At 42.0% G+C, this 19492-nt stretch overlaps 1 protein-coding gene across 1 annotated transcript in view; it reads left to right on the plus strand.

Annotated features, from left to right (window-relative positions):
- The window catches only part of ctif (CBP80/20-dependent translation initiation factor), a 39173-nt gene extending 20946 nt beyond the window's left edge, over positions 1 to 18227 (plus strand). The window contains exons 9-14 of the mRNA XM_079582673.1: positions 2626 to 2706; positions 5576 to 6140; positions 8042 to 8338; positions 9350 to 9505; positions 15034 to 15087; positions 16045 to 18227. Of these exons, the coding sequence (XP_079438799.1) occupies positions 2626 to 2706; positions 5576 to 6140; positions 8042 to 8338; positions 9350 to 9505; positions 15034 to 15087; positions 16045 to 16266 (1375 nt within the window). The 3' untranslated portion in view covers positions 16267 to 18227. The remainder of the gene's footprint in view (positions 1 to 2625; positions 2707 to 5575; positions 6141 to 8041; positions 8339 to 9349; positions 9506 to 15033; positions 15088 to 16044) is intronic.
- The last annotated feature ends 1265 nt before the right edge of the window (positions 18228 to 19492 follow it).

The following is a 19492-nucleotide window of genomic DNA, read 5'->3' on the forward strand; positions in this document are numbered from 1 at the left end:
CATGCTCCACTGCAGACAGGAGAAAGGGAATAAAAAATCTCCATTAAGGCTTTCAAGGTTTTCTCACTCAGTAAAGTGTGGGGAGTAGATGCTAATTATTCACCTCTTTTTCTCAAGGTTTTTGTTGCTGTCGTCATTCACCAATTTTGAGAAATCAAACCTTTTGGCGTGTCTCAAAAGTCTTTACCCTGCCACTCACTTTTGTTTTGCCCTGGCATGTCTTCTTCTAATTGTAGACAACAAACAATTTCAGCCTCGTCGAGCAGCTTTGAATGCAGGTCCTCGCGATGAAGGGAAAACGGCTCCATCTCATTTTTTTTTTTTTTCTTTTTTTTTTTTTTTGCTCTCTGGCCTGACGTCATTGGAAAACTGTTCTTCAGTTGCTAAGAGACGAGGAAAATAGAAAATATTTGGGGCCGTATTTGTGTTTTTTTTAAAAAGAGGAAATTTTAGCGAGACCAAATGGACAAGAACACTTTGATCCTTGTTTTCAAGCCACAGAGAATAATTGGTTCGTACAATGATGGACAACATTCAGCAAACAAACTGAACGTGTTATTTGGCTCCGGAAATATAAACTAAAATATTATTTGTAAGAAAAGGTATTGTGACATAGTACTAAACCACACACATGCACTCTTAATGTTGTTGGTTGAAACATAAATAAATACACACAAACAAACAAAACAAACATGTTTATTAATTATCATATTTTTTTTCTTTATTATAACCAAAGGGGCCACATAACATTTACTTGGCAAAGGGAACAGTAACAAGCGTGATGAGGATAACAACGTAATTAAGTGTCTTAAGTTCAGGGTCTATTTTGATTAAGATGAGAATGAGTAGGAAAAGACATTACTAGTCTCTTAAATGTTGTGCTTTACCTATTTTTTGTATATATGAGGAATTTGAAGAATCAAGAACAAGAGACTGTATTGATCTCACAGTGGAGAAATTCATTTGTTACAGCAGCTCTTAAAATACAGAATGTGTATTCACAGAGCCAAGATAAATAAACGATCAAGAAACAAAGGTATGTAAAATAATGACATAGTTGGAGAGAAAAAGTATACATAACAGATTTCCGGACTATAAGTTGCTCCGGAATATAAGTCGCACCAGCCTTGGCAACTACCTGGGCATGGAGGTGAAACTGCGCCGTTGACGAGCCCCTCCCGGCAGCACGTTGTCCAAGCTCTCATTTGTGAAGTCGTTCCTCTAGCTGTGGCCATCTAGCTTCTTTTTTTTTCTTCATTGCAGTAAGATTGACCACCACTTTTCGCCAGTCCCTAAACCTAAAAGTCTAAACTTTCTCTGCGCTCGATTATGTTTTTTAAATTTTTTTATCTTCAGTGGTATGGGGGTAGCAGATATCGTACACAAGCCTATACGTTTGTTAAGTGGTGACGTCACAGCTCTACTTCCGGAGTCATAGATGTGCGAGAAACTACAAAAAACTCTTAAATACAACAGTCGATATTTCTGAAACTCAACAGAGAGTTACTGAACATACTTATTTATCAGGCCCATTAGCCAAAAACGCTGAACCTACTGCTAAAAAAGTCATGTTTGCCTGATAAATGATAACGGCGCACAGCGACCCTAGCCCTGGAAGTACCAAGTTGCAACATTTTTGGCTAATGAGTCTGAGAAATAAGTATGTTCCGTCACTCCCCGTTGAGATTCAGAAATATTGATTGTTGTATTAAAGAGTTTTTAATGTGTTTTTTTTCCGCATATTAGCCGGTATGCTAGGACCCGGAAGCGGAAGTCGTGACGTCACACTTAACAAACGTATAGCACCTTCTAGCGGCTGTCAGTGTGAAAATAACAAACGTGAAATTAGATATTTTTTAGATATAAGTCGCACCTGAGTATAAGTCGCACCCCCGGCTAAACTATGAACGAAAGAGTGACTTTTTGTCCGGAAAACAAGGTAATGTTAAAACACAGAAGTGAATTTTCTCACAACAAAGACACTTGATGAACACGGAGTGCAACTTGGAGGCTGAGTTGGAGTGGAGGGAGGAGAATGTGAGACGAGTATAGGCTGGCTGTGACAGGAAGGAGCCGAGAAGGGAGGCAGTCCATGTGTTTCTACTTTAGCGGGCACGTCGAGCGGGGCTGAAATTAGTTGTGATTTACTGGAATGCGCTGCTTACTGCTCACGGCAGTTAACACAGTGAACATGCAGCACTTCATACTGCCTGAATGTGCACAAAGTTTGATTTCATTCAACTGGAACTTTTTGCCTTTGAACGTGTTGCCAAACCGAACTTCTGAAAGTAATTCTGATGATTTTTTTAAATGGGATTGGGTTTAAAACATGCAAATCCACCGCATCCCTTATTTTCCCTCCACGGACAAATAATATATCTTAACCATAACCTTACATCAACGCACACTTTTGTCATATTCGTCTATCATAAAGTAGATTCTAATGCATGCTGATCATTCATGTAGTAATTTCGTTCAGTGTTTGATTTGTGTCCTCTTTGCTGATTTTTCTTGCTGTTTTTGCTTCAATCCACTATTCTATACTTTTTTATTTTTTGTCCACTTATTTCAAATTTCCTATACCTCCAACCTTGCATTTCCACGGCTTGCCTTTCACGCCTCTAGACCCATTGAACAGTTGAGCCGAGAGCAGTTAACAGTGCTTCTGCCCACGGGTCCTGGGGGGAAACGGAAAGTCTCGGCCAGGTCAGTGTCCACAATGTCAATGTTGACTCAAAAAACAAAACTTTTTTTTTCTACAGTCCCTATAATGCTGGGTGAATGGCACAGGCAACAGTATAGTATGAAGGAAATAATCCCACAGATAGAAGTAAAATAAATATTGTCCTGTCATAACCCATAAAAGTCCTCATTTGAGTTGTGCCTGGAGAACGTGTTCCTGAGCAACTCGATATTGGCAGATGAAATTTAATCAGTGCTCCGTTCATCTCTCCTCAATATAAACATCTCTGTGGCAGTAATGCGACTGATGGATGGGTCAATCTCTGCAACAGTGGAGCTGCCTCAGAGCTGGCATCATTAAATATGATTAACATTTTATTACAACCTCACACTCACCTCTGGGCACCACAAGTACATCAGCACAATGACTCATTAAAGTGGGGCCGAAACTAACAGCTACAGTAGCTGCGTCAATCTCAATAACCACATTCAGTTGTATTATGGTTTTCAAGCCAGGCTACCGGTCTTTTAATATCAATTGTTTCTATAATTTGTAATAATAAATAAACAAACAGACCGACAGAAAACAATTAACCCCGCTTCACATCCAAGCAATCTTCACATTTTGCTTTTTGTTTTTTTTGTAAAACATTATGTACATTTTTCATGAAATTGAGTTAAATGTTGCCGAGTGTATTTTTGAGTGTTCTACAATAACTTCATGTAATTTAGATTTTTCTTGTTGTAAACAGACTGTAGAAAAAACAACATAATTCCATAATTAAATGTGCAATTTCAACCTTCTGCACATCTTCAAAACACGTGGGGTTCAAATTAGTGCCCTGACATTTTTCTTTTATCATTTTACCTTATATGCCACGAGGAAGAAAATTGTCCTTTCAGGAAATACAGTACATTAAACCTTAGAATAAAGACAGCATTACTCTATTATGAATGAATCTTCTAAATTTGTGTGAGTGTATGTGTCTTTTTGGACAAGCAAGGGGCCCAACAGTGGTTGAGCTTTTCAATAGGTATTTGCAAAAACAAAAAAGTCTTTTTAAACTTACTGTATGATCAGACTGTGGGGTATGGTGAGCTTGGCGCCTTTGATTTCCATTCTGGTCCTTATGACGCTCTAGGACCAATTTCAGTTTTTTTTTTTTTTTAGGGTTTCTGATGGATGGAATGTATACATAACCATGGGCACAGATTAATCAGCAGTGAACACCTACCAGAAACCCTAAAAAGAAATAGAAATTCCTGGAACGTCATAGAAATCACAGAAATGCCTTTAGCTATCTGAACCTGTTCCTGTTAGCCGTCAAATCCTGATTTAAATCAAACTTTCTATCCCAGGGGTCACCAGCCCCATATGCTATTTGAGTTCTGGAGAGTTGAGACTCAGTATTTGTTTAAAAGCATGGACTTGTTATATAATGTGCTCAATATTAGGGGTGTAACAATGCACCGTGCAAAAATCTGAGGATATTCTCCTGCTGAGGACCAGGCTGTGGTGGATGATAGATCCAGAGCACCGGGCATTGTCAGAGGCGCAGACAAATGCGGAAGATCCGATCCTGGTCAAAATCCAGCCTCAAAGCTCATGGCCTGCACTGCTGCTTTTTTTTTTTTTTTTTTTTTTCTTTTTTTAGTTAGTTTAGGGCACTACAATTTTGTTTTCTGTTTTGTTTTGTATTGTGCGCCCAGGCCCAATTTTATTCTGAGAATATAAGGGGTACATGAGGCTGGACGGGATGGAAACCAAAGGCCAAGCTAACTACCCATACAGCCGCTGGGTTAACTTTACAAGGTTAACTTTACATGAAAATGAACTTTTTTCCCTATACAACATTGCATAATGTACCTTTAATGAAGAACTGTTGGGGAAATCCCAAGTGTCATAGATAGAGCGATAGTTCCATAGAATTCTGACTCACGCATTTCTTATTGGTTGGCACAGCAACAGTTAAAAATGTTTACCTCTCCATAAATTTCACTCTCTACCAGTGTCCATTGAGAAGTTGAATAATAAACATCACAAAACATGTCAAACTAAGCAAAACTATGTAGATTTTTTAGTATAATTGTGCTAATTATGCTTTTAGTGTAATTGTGTCTAAGGTGTCATATACGTACACTTCAAAGCTAAATTTAACTGAATATTGAACTCTTAAATGTCACGTTCTGGTAGACCTGCGTGCTTAGTGTTTAATTAAACAGTCTCAGCTGAGACTGCTGCCCCCGCGACCCGGCCCCGGATAAAGCGGAAGAACATGGATGGATGGTTGGCTGGACTATAGGCTCATGAGGAAAATGTATGTCACGGAGCTCCTAAACACAACATACTGCTTGTGTTCAACTGTCGGGGCAGCGACAGGAGATTATTATCTTTTTTAGTATCATGAACTGTTCTTTCTTTTTAGGCCTAGCTTAGCCCCATTCTAGCCCTGCTCTAACTTTCCAGTGCCTAAAATGTAGCAGATCTCAGAGTATGTCCAAAGGTGCACGCCAGACCCTGTCCCAGGTTGAGTTTGAAGGCCAAAGAATATAATAGGTTACCTCTTCAGTGGCAGGGTGACTAATCCTCAACACCATATGTTAGTGGCTTGTCAAGTACACAACTCGAGCAGTGTAAAAGGACAACTCTTTGCGGGACAGCCAGACTCTGGGACACTGTGCAATTATATGTAAGCTTTGGCTTTAGACATATTTTAGGCTAGTGGTTGATGTGATGTCTAGTATCTAAAAAAGAAGAAGATCGGGTTTGAGGATGAATTAATAAGTACATTTTAAGTGGTTTTGAAGAAAGTGTTGAGACCAAGTGCTGGTAACATCTGCAACTCCATTGCTGCATATTTGTTAGCCTAACCAAAGGTTGTGCTCATTGCAGGAGACCACAACGAACTCAAGGAGGAGGTGGAGGAGGAGGAGGAGGCGGAGGGAAGAACCAGCCTCTGCACATTCAGCAGTCGCCACAGCACCAGAAAGATCAAACTCGGCAATCATCTCCAAACCAGAACCCAACAGAACTGGGGGACAATAAGAATAGCGGTCGACCACCACGGCATGGGCAGCGACAAGGAGGACGACCGCATCACGGATACAGTCAAAGTCGACGTTGGCACCAGAATCAGAAAGGTCAAGAGCCCGAACAGACAAATGCTGTGGGTGATAAAGGATTTCCCCCAATTACTACCAAAGACAAAGACACAGAGAATGTTACACAGAGTGACAAGTTGGTAATGCCACAAGATCCACAAAACACCTCCTTGAAAGGTCCGTCTGAGTCGCCCCAAACTGAGACCACACCCACTAAACATGACTCTTCAGGCCTGACGGTTAACAGGGGGTGCCCCGGACCAGCAGGCGGAGAAAGCGAGGGCCCATCACAGCTGCCAAAAATCAGCCTGCTTCAGTCTTCTAAAGAGCGGCTAAGGAAGAGGCTAAAGGACAAGGTACTGAAAGCTGCTTACTACCTGTCAGTCAGCTTTAAGCTGTCAGAGTGGCACAAGTGTGTACAAATATGTTGCCATTTGTCTTGTTATGATAGACTTAGACTTAGATCATTTTGATATTTAGTTTAGCAAACACCAGTAAGGTCATTCTTCTGCGAACATGCTCTAGAGTCTAGACATGTGTCTCTGCATGGTTTAGTATTCAAAGAGGCACCTGCTCTTAATGATTCAAATAGATGCTCCTGGTCAGGAGGCGATGAAACTACTTAAGTAGCATTAGATTAACACTTTTTGTATGTTTTCCACTGTGAGCACCAAACCACTAGCTAGTCGACTGACCTGCAGCCCTCATCTACCATCAACCACATCAAACTCATTGCCACAAGGAGTCGTTGATTTGAAAGCATTTGCCTCCTTAAGGATAGGTTTATGACACTATAGTATAGTATGCTGTTTTGCACAATAATGTTGTCAACGGCGTGGTTTACAAGCAGCACTGAGAGCGGTGCTCTGATGGCAGCCTCACATTCATTTCCTTGTTTAGGTCGCGCTGCCATGAGTTCTTCCTTTAGCATTATAGGCTCTCACAGGTCAGACTAAAAACTTTATCAAACCCATCGTGAGCTAAACGATGCTCTCACAAACGAGAAAGAAGTAGTCTATGCCTGTCCCGCTGCGGCGTGGATCGTAATCACGACCAAAACAAGAGCACATGTTCACCCGCACAACCCCTCGCCCCTTCCCGGGGGCGGAGTCTGGTTGGAGGAAAAAGACTGTTGTACATAACACCGCCATTGGCCAGGGTGTTTCTCCACCCCAGATACTTCCCACTTAGATGCGCTAAGTCTAGGAGCTGCAGGATCTTAAAGTGCGCTTCTACCAACCGCAAAATGTGAAGCTATAGTCTGCGTTTAGAAACACAGGTTCAGGCCCAATGTTTCATCAGAGATGTTGTGCTCCGTTCATGTTTGGTAATAGGTTATGACATTTCATTTACTAATACCGTGATTATCATGTCATCCTCTGTTGACGTATTGTGACTTGGTGCACCATCAAAAACGAAAGCATCATTTAATTTGTCAAACCGGAGCGCACATTATCATATGGAGTAGAGTCAGCATGAAATATACTGTATGTTCAATAATAGACAATGACAATGACTGAATGTTTAATAAGTCCCATTTATTTCTAATGCTGGGTTTCCACATAACAACGACAAGTCACAAATGCTACGAATCCACATGTGTGACTGAGGATCATGAATGTGAGTGGAATTTGATGATTCGGGGTAGAGGTTTCACGCACCGCCACAAACTGTTGCGACCTGTTACTGCGTGTTATGATTAATGGCACAACAAATTATTACGCACGGTCACGAATATGCGTCCCGCACTGTGGCCTGCGGTGACGCGCTGCTGCGGGTCATTGGGAATTATCGCCTTCTGCCAGGCTCTCCCCTGATCGGGTTAAACAAAAAGCGGGCCTGTCCATATACTGAAGAATAGCAAAGGTTTTTCACAGTCTATGGGACAGTCACACCAGTTCAACCCCAAACTATACACCTGTCAAAGTGTAACACGGGCAAACGCAGACTGAATCTATCAAGACAAACACATCAACAACAAACGCAGGCGCTTCAATAGGACATATTAAGGGCCGACTTTACTCCACAGAATGAGCATAAAAACACTACACTCACTGCGCACTCGATCTTCGACAGGGATCCATCGTGGAACTTGCTGCTCTTAAACCATAATTCTCACTCATCTGGTCGATCATTAGCTCCATTTGGAAAAAACTTTGTAATCCACAAAAACAGGCGCCCGTCTTCGCCTGCCCCGGTGAGGGTAAATGTGGTGAATGTGGATTGTGTCTGTATTCATAGTAAATGTCCCTTGCAGGATGAGGCTTCTGTAGATTCTGGCCCTGGGACACAAAGCATGGACCGTCTGGTGGAGCTCCTCAACAGCATGAGGAGCAACAGTAGCGGAGTGGAGCAGCAGTTGGCCTCTTTCATGCAGGAGGCCCAGAGCTCTGCACACTCTGAGGAGGCTCTGGCTCAGGTGGTCACTGCCATCTATTCCAAGGCAGTGTCAGACAGAAGCTTTGCTGCCACAGCTGCCAAGTTGTGTAACAAGATGGCCATGTTCATGGTGGAGGGGACTAAATTTCGATCGCTGCTGCTCAATCTGTTGCAGGTATGGAATATGATTTTTTATTTTATTTTTTGGCTTCACTGCCCTAGACTAAAAATAAATGTCTGGATTTGGCTCAAAACAACTTACAATACATTTACTCATTCGATAAGAAATCTACATGTTTTTTTTTTGTTTTTTCATTTCAAAATGCTGTGTTTTGCAATTCAAAGTAATATATTATTACATTTTCTAAACTAACAACGTTTCTGTCCGATTAGCTTCATTATGTTTTCTGATAGTGTATAGTGATTCTTCTTATTATTATTATTATTATTATTATTATTATTATTATTATTGTTATATCTTATCTTCTGATTATCAGATCTGCATATTTTATTCCATGCCTGGAATAAGACACGTAGATCTTGCTTTCACATCTTCATAACCCAGTTGTCCTTACTTGTAAAGTAACATTAACATTGCCATTAAAAACTTTTCCATGACAGTAAGTTAGTCCATTCCCCCCCCGCCCCCCCTTCCCACACACACACACGCACACACACACGCACACACGCACACACACGCACACGCACACACACTGGACCCCCTTCCTCTCGTTGACATTTGGGCTTTTAACTTTAAACTTTGTAAATGTCATAAGTGGTCTCGTGAAGGCCATCATTAATGATGCTACTCGCTGAGTCCTGTAACTCATTACGGCGGCAATTAGTGTGTCTGAGGGAATGCGTCACTGTTTATTGTGGGTTTGATTAAATATAAGAAGCCTTCCCCTGTGAAGTAAATGGACACCCGCACGTTTCTACTGTTTCATTAACTACATGGTCAGCATTCTACCAGGGCTGTGGGCACTCCTGCTGTATTTACATAGTCATTTTAGATCTATTCATGGTAGTCATGGAGTCTCTACTATTTTATACTAACAAATGACAGTTAATATTATAATAAAATCTTAATAATGACCACATTTTGTATGCTAACCTCGATCTATTTGGTATTAGATTCAGCATCTATAACTTTTCGTTGTTCTCGCTTGCTTTATTTGTTTCCCAGAGGGATTTCTCTACCCGTGAGCAGCTCCAGAGGGCAGACGTGGAGAAGTGGTTAGGCTTCATTACATTCTTGTGTGAAGTGTTTGGTGCCATGAGGAGCAGCTCTGGGGAGCCGTACAGAGTGCTGGTGTGTCCCATCTACACCTGTCTGCGAGAGGTAACCAATTTGTGAATATATCCACACAGTGTAGTATTAGCAAGCTCTGTATTTGATCTGATGAAACTGATAACCACTCAGTAACATGGAGTTCCTTTTTTTAATGGACTGAGTCTAGACTGGAGACACTTCAGTGGGGTTTTTTGGTGGCGCAAGCTTTGTGTACAGCATCATTTCCAGAAAAAGTCATGACACTTATTAGCTCTCTCTCTACACAATTCCTCTGTCACTAGAGAAACTATGTAGTACAGCCTCAACAGACCGACCGCAACATGGAAGTGGTATCAGCACAGGGAATATTTAAGGGGGAAGTAGATGAGAGGACAAGTTTCAGCAAAATTTCAGCAGACTGTGGTGAGACTTAGAGCTGAGCTGGAACACAAATGCTGTTGCAAAATTGCAAAAGGGGAAAAGTTGTGAAATGTTCATTTAGGCATTCTACTTGTTTTAAAGAAGAACTAAGTGACTTGTTCACCTTAACAAATCCTTTCCGTAGTCCCTCTGGGGGTTATAGAAGTGTTAATGGGATGACTGGGGGGTCTTTCATCTCCACCTGGTGTCTCTGGCCAGAAAACCACAATTGCAACTTTCCCTGCTCCGACCCAGAGGCTAACGGGATCATGAGAAAGAAGCTAACAGTGGGCTAACGTCACTTAAACAATATTTACAGCCAAGTTTGAGTTAAAATAATTATCTCCATTGTGTAATTGGATGTACAGTATCCCTCTGTCATGCTACGACACCTGCAGTGGCGCTTATGGCCTCTAGGGGCATGAGTTACTTAGTTCTGCTTTAACAGACACTGTTTAAATTGATGGTCATGGGTCAATTCCAGTCAGTAAATAGTTTACATTGTTGACATTATTTGACGATGAATATTGCAGGTGAAGATGAAAGCATTTAACTAGAGAAAACAAATTAAGATAACATGATAAAACCATACATAATGTTGAGTATTGAGTAGATAATACAGGGCAGATTTACAAAGTGACAAAAGTTTCCTACAGCATATATATATATTTAAAAGGGGATTTTCTTTCTTGCAGTGGTATCAAAATCGGTATTGAGAATCGAGTTTTATTTTCAGTATCAAAATCAAGTTTGAAATTTTAGTATCATGATGACGCTAATTCTGAGGAAATGGCCTGAGTAGTGGAATGCTGCAGTGGTATTTTTAATACATTTTGCATTATTCTCACTATTACTATCATTATCACTATTATGGGGTATTGTGTGTAGATTGATGAGAAAATATGAATTAATTTAGGAATGAGGCCATCTCTGCACCAATCAGGCCTTCATAGAGTGCTGCAGAGACGGTTGTGTAAGGTTCAACCATCAGGCCTAAGGGATGATGGGAAATGAAGTGCGGTGAACACGTGCGCTGACTGCTGACTGACAGATGATTGGATCTGAATTGTGGTTTGATCAGAAACGTGACGGCCTGATGCTCCGTGGCCTCCTGCGCCTCTTTCTCATCACAGCAACCTATGTTGATCTGCAGACATGCAGAAAGAAAGTACCAAGGATGTGTCCATCATGGGCATTTAAATAGACCAGTGTATTATTTATTCCATTTTAATTTTTAACTGTAATCTGTAAGATGAGAGTCAGTTTGGTGAGTGGGAGCAGTGTGAGTGTTCACTAACTTTTAAAATAAGTTTTATTCACAAAATGTTTCTAACAAACACAAGATGCTGTGTGATCTGAGGCTCCTCTCTGCTCTCAGGGCTGTGATGTGTCTGAGTTGATTCCAGGCGCTTTGCTACTAGCCAGAATGATTCCCCTCTACATTTTTTATACAAAGGGGATCAGTCTGGAACCCCCACCCCAGTTGGCGGCACTGAATAGTCAAAACGAGCCTGTGCAATCAGATTTGTTCATTTGCGTCACGTGTTGTTTACGAGCAGCACCAATCACGGGACGCAGAAGTTCCTTCAATACCAATCTACAAGTCCTGCATGAATTTTAACGCAAAACCGCTAATAACACCGTCAACAGCTGACGCACGCCCTCCGCTGATTGGTTTACTCCACTTCCTGTTTGCTTGTGTATGTACCGCTGTGGGAAATAGAATGGCTACTTTGCGCCGCCCCCGGCTGCCACTGCCTGGTCTCGCCTACACTTCATCTTAAACACACCTACTTGCCCTCTCCTCTCGTTGTACACTTCCCATGCACATGCTCATGTAATACAAAAATAAACATTGTAATTGACTTAGAATCAAGCTAACAAGAAGTGATTTCCGGTTCTTGTCTAGTCGTCACTTGCTGCTTTAATTTCAAGTGTCACAGTAATGCTAACGAGACACGTCCGCTCGACCTTTCAGTCACAACAATAAAAAAGAGAGGAAAAGCTAAGCTTGCAGCATTTTTACGATTAGGACAAGTCTTTTCAGAGCCAGGAGCACATGTTTTTTGTTTGTGGTTTCCACCCACTTGCAGCATGAGCTTGATAAACAGAGTGGAGTTTGAAGGATAAATTGCCAGAAAAGCAGTTTAATGTTTGAAAAGAAGCACAAATAAACCAATAGGCTAATGCTGCAACAGCTATAGGCATTTGCACTAACAGCACACCTGAAGTTAGCATTTGATCTGATGTATAAAATCAACATACCTTAGAAAAGTTTGATGCCGTCATCGAAAGGGCAAAAGGGTTCAAAAACATCCCAAGACTCCCCGGAAAAGAAATATGCGTGCGTGCGTGCGTGCATGCGTCATACACACACACACACACACTTCTGCCGCATGTCCCGTCTCCCTCACTCTCAGTTTTTGTAGACCGTGGTAACTTCCCATTGAGCTTAACACTAGTAGAGTGTGAGCAGTGGAGGAGATGCGTGACGCAATGTTAATTTGTAAAATTAACATTAAATCATTAAAATCATTAAAATAGTGCCACATTAAATAACGCCGGGGGCCGTGACTGGCCCGCGGGCCGGACTATAGGCATGGTATGAGTAAAGCAGTATACAGTTTGGAGAGGAGTTTGAGCTACTGCGTAAGTTGCAAGCTACTATTCAAATATGCATTTCAATTGAAGTGATCAGTGATTCCTTCAGAAACTGGGCCACAGTGCTCCAATAAGGTAACGACCTCGAAGCAGCAAGGGGTAAAGGTAACAGACTGGCCAAGGATGTCCCTCGATCTAAAACTTATTGAGCATCTGTGGGCCATCTGCAAACAGAGGTTGGAGGAACCAAAGGTCTCAGACTTCCACCATGTCATCACAGAAGCATGGAAGAGGGGTCCAGTGGCGACCTGTGAAGCTCTGGTGGAAACACAAAATATTGACAGTTGGACTTGGTACCACCCGTTTTTACATCAGTGGATGTATGCTGAGATTTGGGACATCAAAATCACACTGTTAAACGCTGTACACAGACTACTTTATTGCAGCAAATTGTCATTATTTCAGTGGCGTTGTATAAAAAGATATAGTTAAATATTTGCAGGAAAGTTAGTGTACTCACTTATGTGAGATATGCATGCATGCAGGAGTCATAGAAGTGAGTTGTTGCTTCTATGAAAAGCAGGCTGCTATACAGCGGATAGGGAAGGTGATAATAGAAAACTATAGATTTGACTGTTTTAATCTATTGAGCCAAACTTGGTAATGGTCTCCCCAGAGATCTCATTATGTGCTAATCCAGCTTGTGGCAGAGCTCTCTCCTCAAAGGACGACGAGTCTTGACTACCCACATCAAACAGCCACACTGTCACCACACCCTTTTAGCTGCAGTAGGAGCCGAGACCTGGTGCTGTGGAGTCTTTATTGGAAAACAGGCTAGTGTTCCTTAAAAGTATTTTTTATCTGTTTTTGTATTTGATTAATGACCTTTTATTCCCCCACCCCTCCTCTCTGCGCTGTCGCCAGTCAGACCCTGCTCCTCCTTGTCTTTGGACTTTAAACTGTAATGCTGGTCTTCAACAGCACATTCTGACAAAAACACGAGTGTAGGAACCGTCTGCCTCACATTCACAGACTTACGTCCCCTGCTTTAGCTGACGCTGGGTGCAGACAGCAGGCAGAGGACTAAAGGCTAGGCCCCCCTTGTAACTGCTAACACAGCATTTGAACACAGCTGATCAGCAGCTGTAAAACACAGCTTTAAGCACATATGTGACAGGTTTTCATATTTTTAATTATTCACATGCATGTACGTACAAACAGCGGTGTGCCAGTGCTTTCGCCGGTAGCCTAAAGCTGGTGGAGTTGGCTGCTTCCTCTTCGCTCTCCTCTTCTTACATTAACATTGTGCGCAACTTATTAAGCGCTCATTATTAGGCGCATTGCCTTGTGTACAAAATGTGTGATACAAATAAAGTTGCCTCACAGGACAAACTACAAACTATTTCTCCCACTGTGAGTTAAACACTGTCCACCTCCTAAATATATTGATGATCCCGCTCTAGCACCAGTATTAAAGAGTGCGGGGTACACGCCACGCTGCAGAAAAGTGATCAAAACAGGGAGGGCCACTGCCACAGCCCCTGTCCATCCCCTGTCCAGCCCCTGTCCATCCCATGTCCATCCCATGTCCAGCCCCTGTCCATCCCATGTCCATCCCATGTCCATCCCATGTCCATCCCCTGTTCAGCTCCTGTCCATCCCATGTCCATCTCCTGTCCATCTCCTGTCCATCTCCTGTCCATCCCATGTCCATCCCATGTCCAGCCCCTGTCCATCCCATGTCCATCCCATGTCCAGCCCCTGTCCATCCCATGTCCATCCCATGTCCATCCCATGTCCATCCCCTGTTCAGCTCCTGTCCATCCCATGTCCATCTCCTGTCCATCTCCTGTCCATCTCCTGTCCATCCCATGTCCATCCCATGTCCAACCCCTGTCCATCCCATGTCCATCCCCTGTCCATCCCATATCCATCCCATGTCCATCCCCTGTCCATCCCATATCCATCCCATGTCCATCCCCTGTTCAGCCCCTGTCCAGCCCCTGTCCATCCCATGTCCATCCCCTGTCCATCCCATGTCCATCCCCTGTCTAGGCCACTTGCTGCGCCAGGTATGAAGCTGAAGATTTTACAGCGGGGTGAGATGGGGTCCAGTGTGTGCGGTGTTAAGGCACCAGTGCTTGTTGTAGCCCCATCTGTCTGTGAGGCCGGGGTCCATGGGGAGAGCCAGTGAGCATGTTTTTCAGCTCAACTGTTTGTTTTTGGCAGGGCTGCAGACACAGTGCAGGCTGGTGTTTGATGACTGTCTTGTTTGCCAGGCAGCAAGCCTCATCTGTTGTCTTCCAAGATTTAAAATGTTAATTCAGGAAATATTTACATTTTGGATTGCTTATTTTGTACTTTTTGTGTGCAATAATAAATAGACACATACACTTGCATTTGTTTGATCTCAGCATGTAGTCTGTTCCAAATCTACAGCAGGATTTGATATTTACATATCAGACGTGTTTGGTTGTCCCACAAGCTGCATTTAGGTTGAAGTTTAATCTATTTCTGTTCATGAATTGCATTGTGTACTGTATAGCTCATGTTAGTTTCTGATTTTGTTCTTGTAGTTGCTGGAATCCACAGAAGTGAAGGAAGATGCAGTCCTCTGCTGCTCAATGGAGGTACAGGCGACACTCACGCAGACTCTGCACTATATATTATATTCCAGTTCCAACAATAATTTGTCAATAGAGCTTCCCAATCAAACATTTTATATTTAAAACATAAACATAACATCATTAGACAAAATCATTTCTAATGTCAATACAAGCTTCAGAATAAACAATTGGCTTTATTTTTTTTACTTTTTATTTTTTTTCCCAGATATATCACTGAATGATGACAACAATCCTTTTATTCATTTGTGTGGCTCACACTACTTCTACTTTAAGCGAGGTTTATTTGTGTGTGCTCTTCAGTAGCATCAAAAGATGTTTCTTACCGCACGCTACAACAAACACCATCCGCATTTTGTATTTGGGATTTTGCTCGTCTCGTTTCTTTTCTCTCTTAATCCTTTCGCTCTCACACAGTCACCTTGATCTGAACTTTGCCCAAACGCTCCCTCATATCCTCCATGTTTGAGTAATGCAATGATGACATAATGTTATTGATAAAGCTTAAATACGGTAAATGTACAGTAAGAAATATGTTTTTAATTGATGTTGTCAGACTTCATTACGCTGGTTAAAACTTTCAAAACTCCAACATGTCAATTCAGGCAGGACTAGAATTATTGGAGGACCTCGGAGTTTGTCAATGATTTGCAAGGTAAAAATTCTCCCGATATTTACCTTGAAGGTAATTCAACATTTATTCAGCAGATTCACTCCTGGAGAGTCAGTTTTTCTTTTTACCTGATCCAGTGTAAATAAGGCTTTAAATGCATCTGGGTTAACGAAGCTTTGGTGAAAGTTCTGTCTAAAGTGTCGCATGCACTTAAAAGCCACACAGGCTAAAGAATGTGCTGTATTCTCTTAAAACAATCTTTTTGCTCTTCTCCCACTTTTCCGGCCTAAGCTTTCTGTTACAAGGTGACCGACGGTCTTGCACACTGACCTCCCGTTTGTGTTTTGCAGCTGCAGAGCACCGGGCGCCTCCTGGAGGAACAGCTCCCGGAGATGATGAATGATCTTTTAGCAACAGTGCGGGACAAGATGCTGTGCCCATCAGAGTCCCGACTCACCCGCTCTCTCCTTATGGAGGTCATCGAGCTGCATGCTCACCACTGGAGCCCCCTAGAATCCCTCACCACCCAGTACTACAACCGAACAATTCAAATGCTCACCACTACAGCCTAGCTGCCTGCCATCAGGAAGAGACAGCTCGACACCAAAATAAAAGCTTTTCAGCTTCATTTTAGCATTAAGTTATTTACTGAACATAGATTGTCCACAGAAAAGTAAAAAAAATGGTGCTAGAGAAATGACAAGCGGCCTGTAGAGGCGTGCTTGACACAGCCTGTCTGATGAGGGGTATTGTTGTGGCTGCAGTGTTAAGAGGGACCAGACGAGAGGGGTTCTGTCCACAGGGAATAGAGAGATCCTTCCCAAAGATGAATGAGTGGAGGGAGTCAGGCCAGTCCGTGTCAGCCCCCTCATTGTGTTCATTCTGCGCGTCAATCCTCTCGCTAGCCTCTGGGAGCCGTGTAGCTGATAACGCTGAGGAGGGGCTTCTCAGAGCAGACACGATGCTGTCTGTCTGGGCTGTCTGCCCCGCCAGGCCAGGGGCCAGGTCAAAGGACTACTCTGTCTTTGTTTGCCCATCCCTCCCCCAAGCACAGTCCCAGCAGGAAGTCCTTTTTGTGGGGCTGCAGCATCAGGCCTGCTGGGTCGAGTTGGGCCAAATCAGACTCAGACTGGCTTGAGTTCAGCAGCAGATGGCTGCCTGAGCCCCAGTGAGACGAACACCCTCCCTTTGGCACAGGCTGTGCTCTTGGCTCAGTGCTATGCATTTGAGAAGCATTAAAGCAGACACGTTTCTGGTAAGTCTTGAGTTCGGTCCTGCGAGGGAATGTTTCCTCTCGTCTGTAATGCCATGCATGTCCCCATGCTTTCTTAACCATGCTGAAATGGTTGATTTTTTTTTTTATTAAAGCTGAATTCCTTTCATGTTCTTTTTTTATTACAAATTCTATGTACAAGATATTTTACCAATAGTCTTAATCACACGGGTTTAATTTGTAATTGGCTTTGCACTTTTTAGTTTTAGATTTACTTCGTGCAAATATCGGATTCAGTGTTTGTGCTTAAATTCAGTTGTGAGTTAGTCATTTAGGTTATTTTAATTATTTAATATTATAATGAGCTTGTGGCCTTGACAGCGATCTGGTTTACGTAGCTTTTTTAATTTATGCCGTCTCAGATAAGGGCATCTCTTGACTTAAAATAATGCTGTACAAATGCACCACAAAGTGCATGGCTCACAAGAGTCCAGGAGATTTACTTGTTTCCGTTCTCTAATCATTTTGCAGTGGACATTTTGCAAGTGTTTAATCTGGAGTGTATTTACTTTTTCAAGAAAATTGAACTGAAGTCATTAATGAAGATGAAGTTGTTTAATCGCCTCATTAGCTAAACATATGTGACTGTTATCCCAGCTCACGTTTGTAATATTATATGGACAAAAAAATCCTACCATTTGTAAATGGGCTTGACGTTTAACCCAGTGTTCAGTGTTGACTATAACTATATGTGAAGTAGAGCTGCAAAAGCATGAGGTTTATTTACATGGGAACAGGATTCTGGCTCTTGGATAGATGTTTGGGAGCATTACCTGCATGTGTCATATGTATTTCAAGCACATGCTCAACAAGTTTAATTGTTAATTTTCTCTGTCTTGCATCAAGAATTAAAACCTGTGTGGTAGGGAAATACCCAGAACACTAGTGTAGGAAGGTATGTGATGTGCAGGGCTTTTCTTTGACATTGTATTTCCATATTGTATTAGGTTTCTATTTAAATTATGTTAAATGTTTTATATTAAAAAATCCATGTTTTTTCTGTTTCTGGTGGGCTAAACTTCTAACATTTTACCAACATTACTAGCAAGTGTGCTATTAACATGTGAATGCTTGTGCGAGCCCATTGGTCAGTTGCATTATGCAAAGAGTGGCTGGCTCACAGCAGATGGGGCAGATGGGATATGCCCCCTTCAACAATGTACCGAGTCTTTCCACCCCACGTGCCCTTAGACCCGTCTGCTTGGGTCACTCATTCTATGATTGTATAAGATGCACCTTTAACATATTCTCATGAATATTGTAGAAACAGCTCCAGCTGTGGAGGCAACAGTGGGTCATCAGAGAGAACTGGTCTGTTGGTTTTCTAAGCAACTGAAAAATAAACAAATGGGGAAAACAATGCTGCCATGTTTTTGTCTCTATGATCATTAGGCAAATCGCATGAGGCCACAGTGGGCCCCTATGATGAAGAGTACAGTCACACTCAGTGTTGTCTTTGCCATCAAATCAGTGGGTCTTTATACGAACTGTTCATAATATGTTCACATTGATTTGTCTCCATCTTCGTATTGTTACACACTGACTCCACATTGGGCCAGTCTCTTGGTGTGCACGAGAGCTGCAGTGTCCTTGCAGAAATGTGCCTTTGGTTGGCTGTAACACTTAGGCCCCCAGGAGCACTCATTTCTCTGGTTGGCTCCTCACTGAGGGCCCAAGTCACTTTCATTTCAATTTCATTTATTCATTTATTTCAATGGGACAATGCACATTAATGAACAGCCAACTCGTGCTGTAAATATGCAGTCCCATAGGGTAAAAACATACCGTATCACGTGCTGTTCAATCTGGTCTCTCGACTTATTATTAAAACTCTGAGAATAAAATATCTTAAAGATTGTATTGAAAAAGTTGATGAAAATATAAATGTATACATACATTTAAAACATATCAATAAAAAATAAGTTAAAATACACATATAAACAACCTAAGTAATAAGCTGTACTAAAAAACGGGTAGATTTAAGATTACTTTTAAAAATGTGAACTTTCACAGCGGACCTCAGGTAGACTGTCTACACTGCTGTGAGAGCGGAACTTCTGGAACAATGGAAAGACGTCCAGGCGGTCCGAAAGGGCTCAAATGATAAAGCAGATGTCACAAGTCACCCAGAGCGCTTCACACAGGACGGGATTCTTATTCATTCACGCCATACGCCTTTTGGTGAAAGACCATCCGACCACAACCAATCCAAGGAAACCGGAGCACCCAGAGGAAACTCCTGTTTGGCCCAGGGATCTTCATCTGGAGAGCACGAGCGCTAACCACTATGCCATCGTGCCAGATAAATATGTAGGACTAAGACCTCCACATGACTGATATACAGGTGGAACCTCGTAAAATTAAAATATCATGAACAAGTTCATTTATTTCTATAAATCAACTTGAAATGTGAAACTAATATGTGATGATTTTGTTTTGATGATTTTGGCTTAAAGTTTATAAAAAAAACAACTTCAAAATTCAGAAGATTAGAATATGACATAAAATCAATTAAAAAAAGAAGA

Source organism: Gobius niger (genome assembly GCF_951799975.1).
Source record: "Gobius niger genome assembly, chromosome: 2".
NCBI lineage: Eukaryota > Metazoa > Chordata > Actinopteri > Gobiiformes > Gobiidae > Gobius > Gobius niger.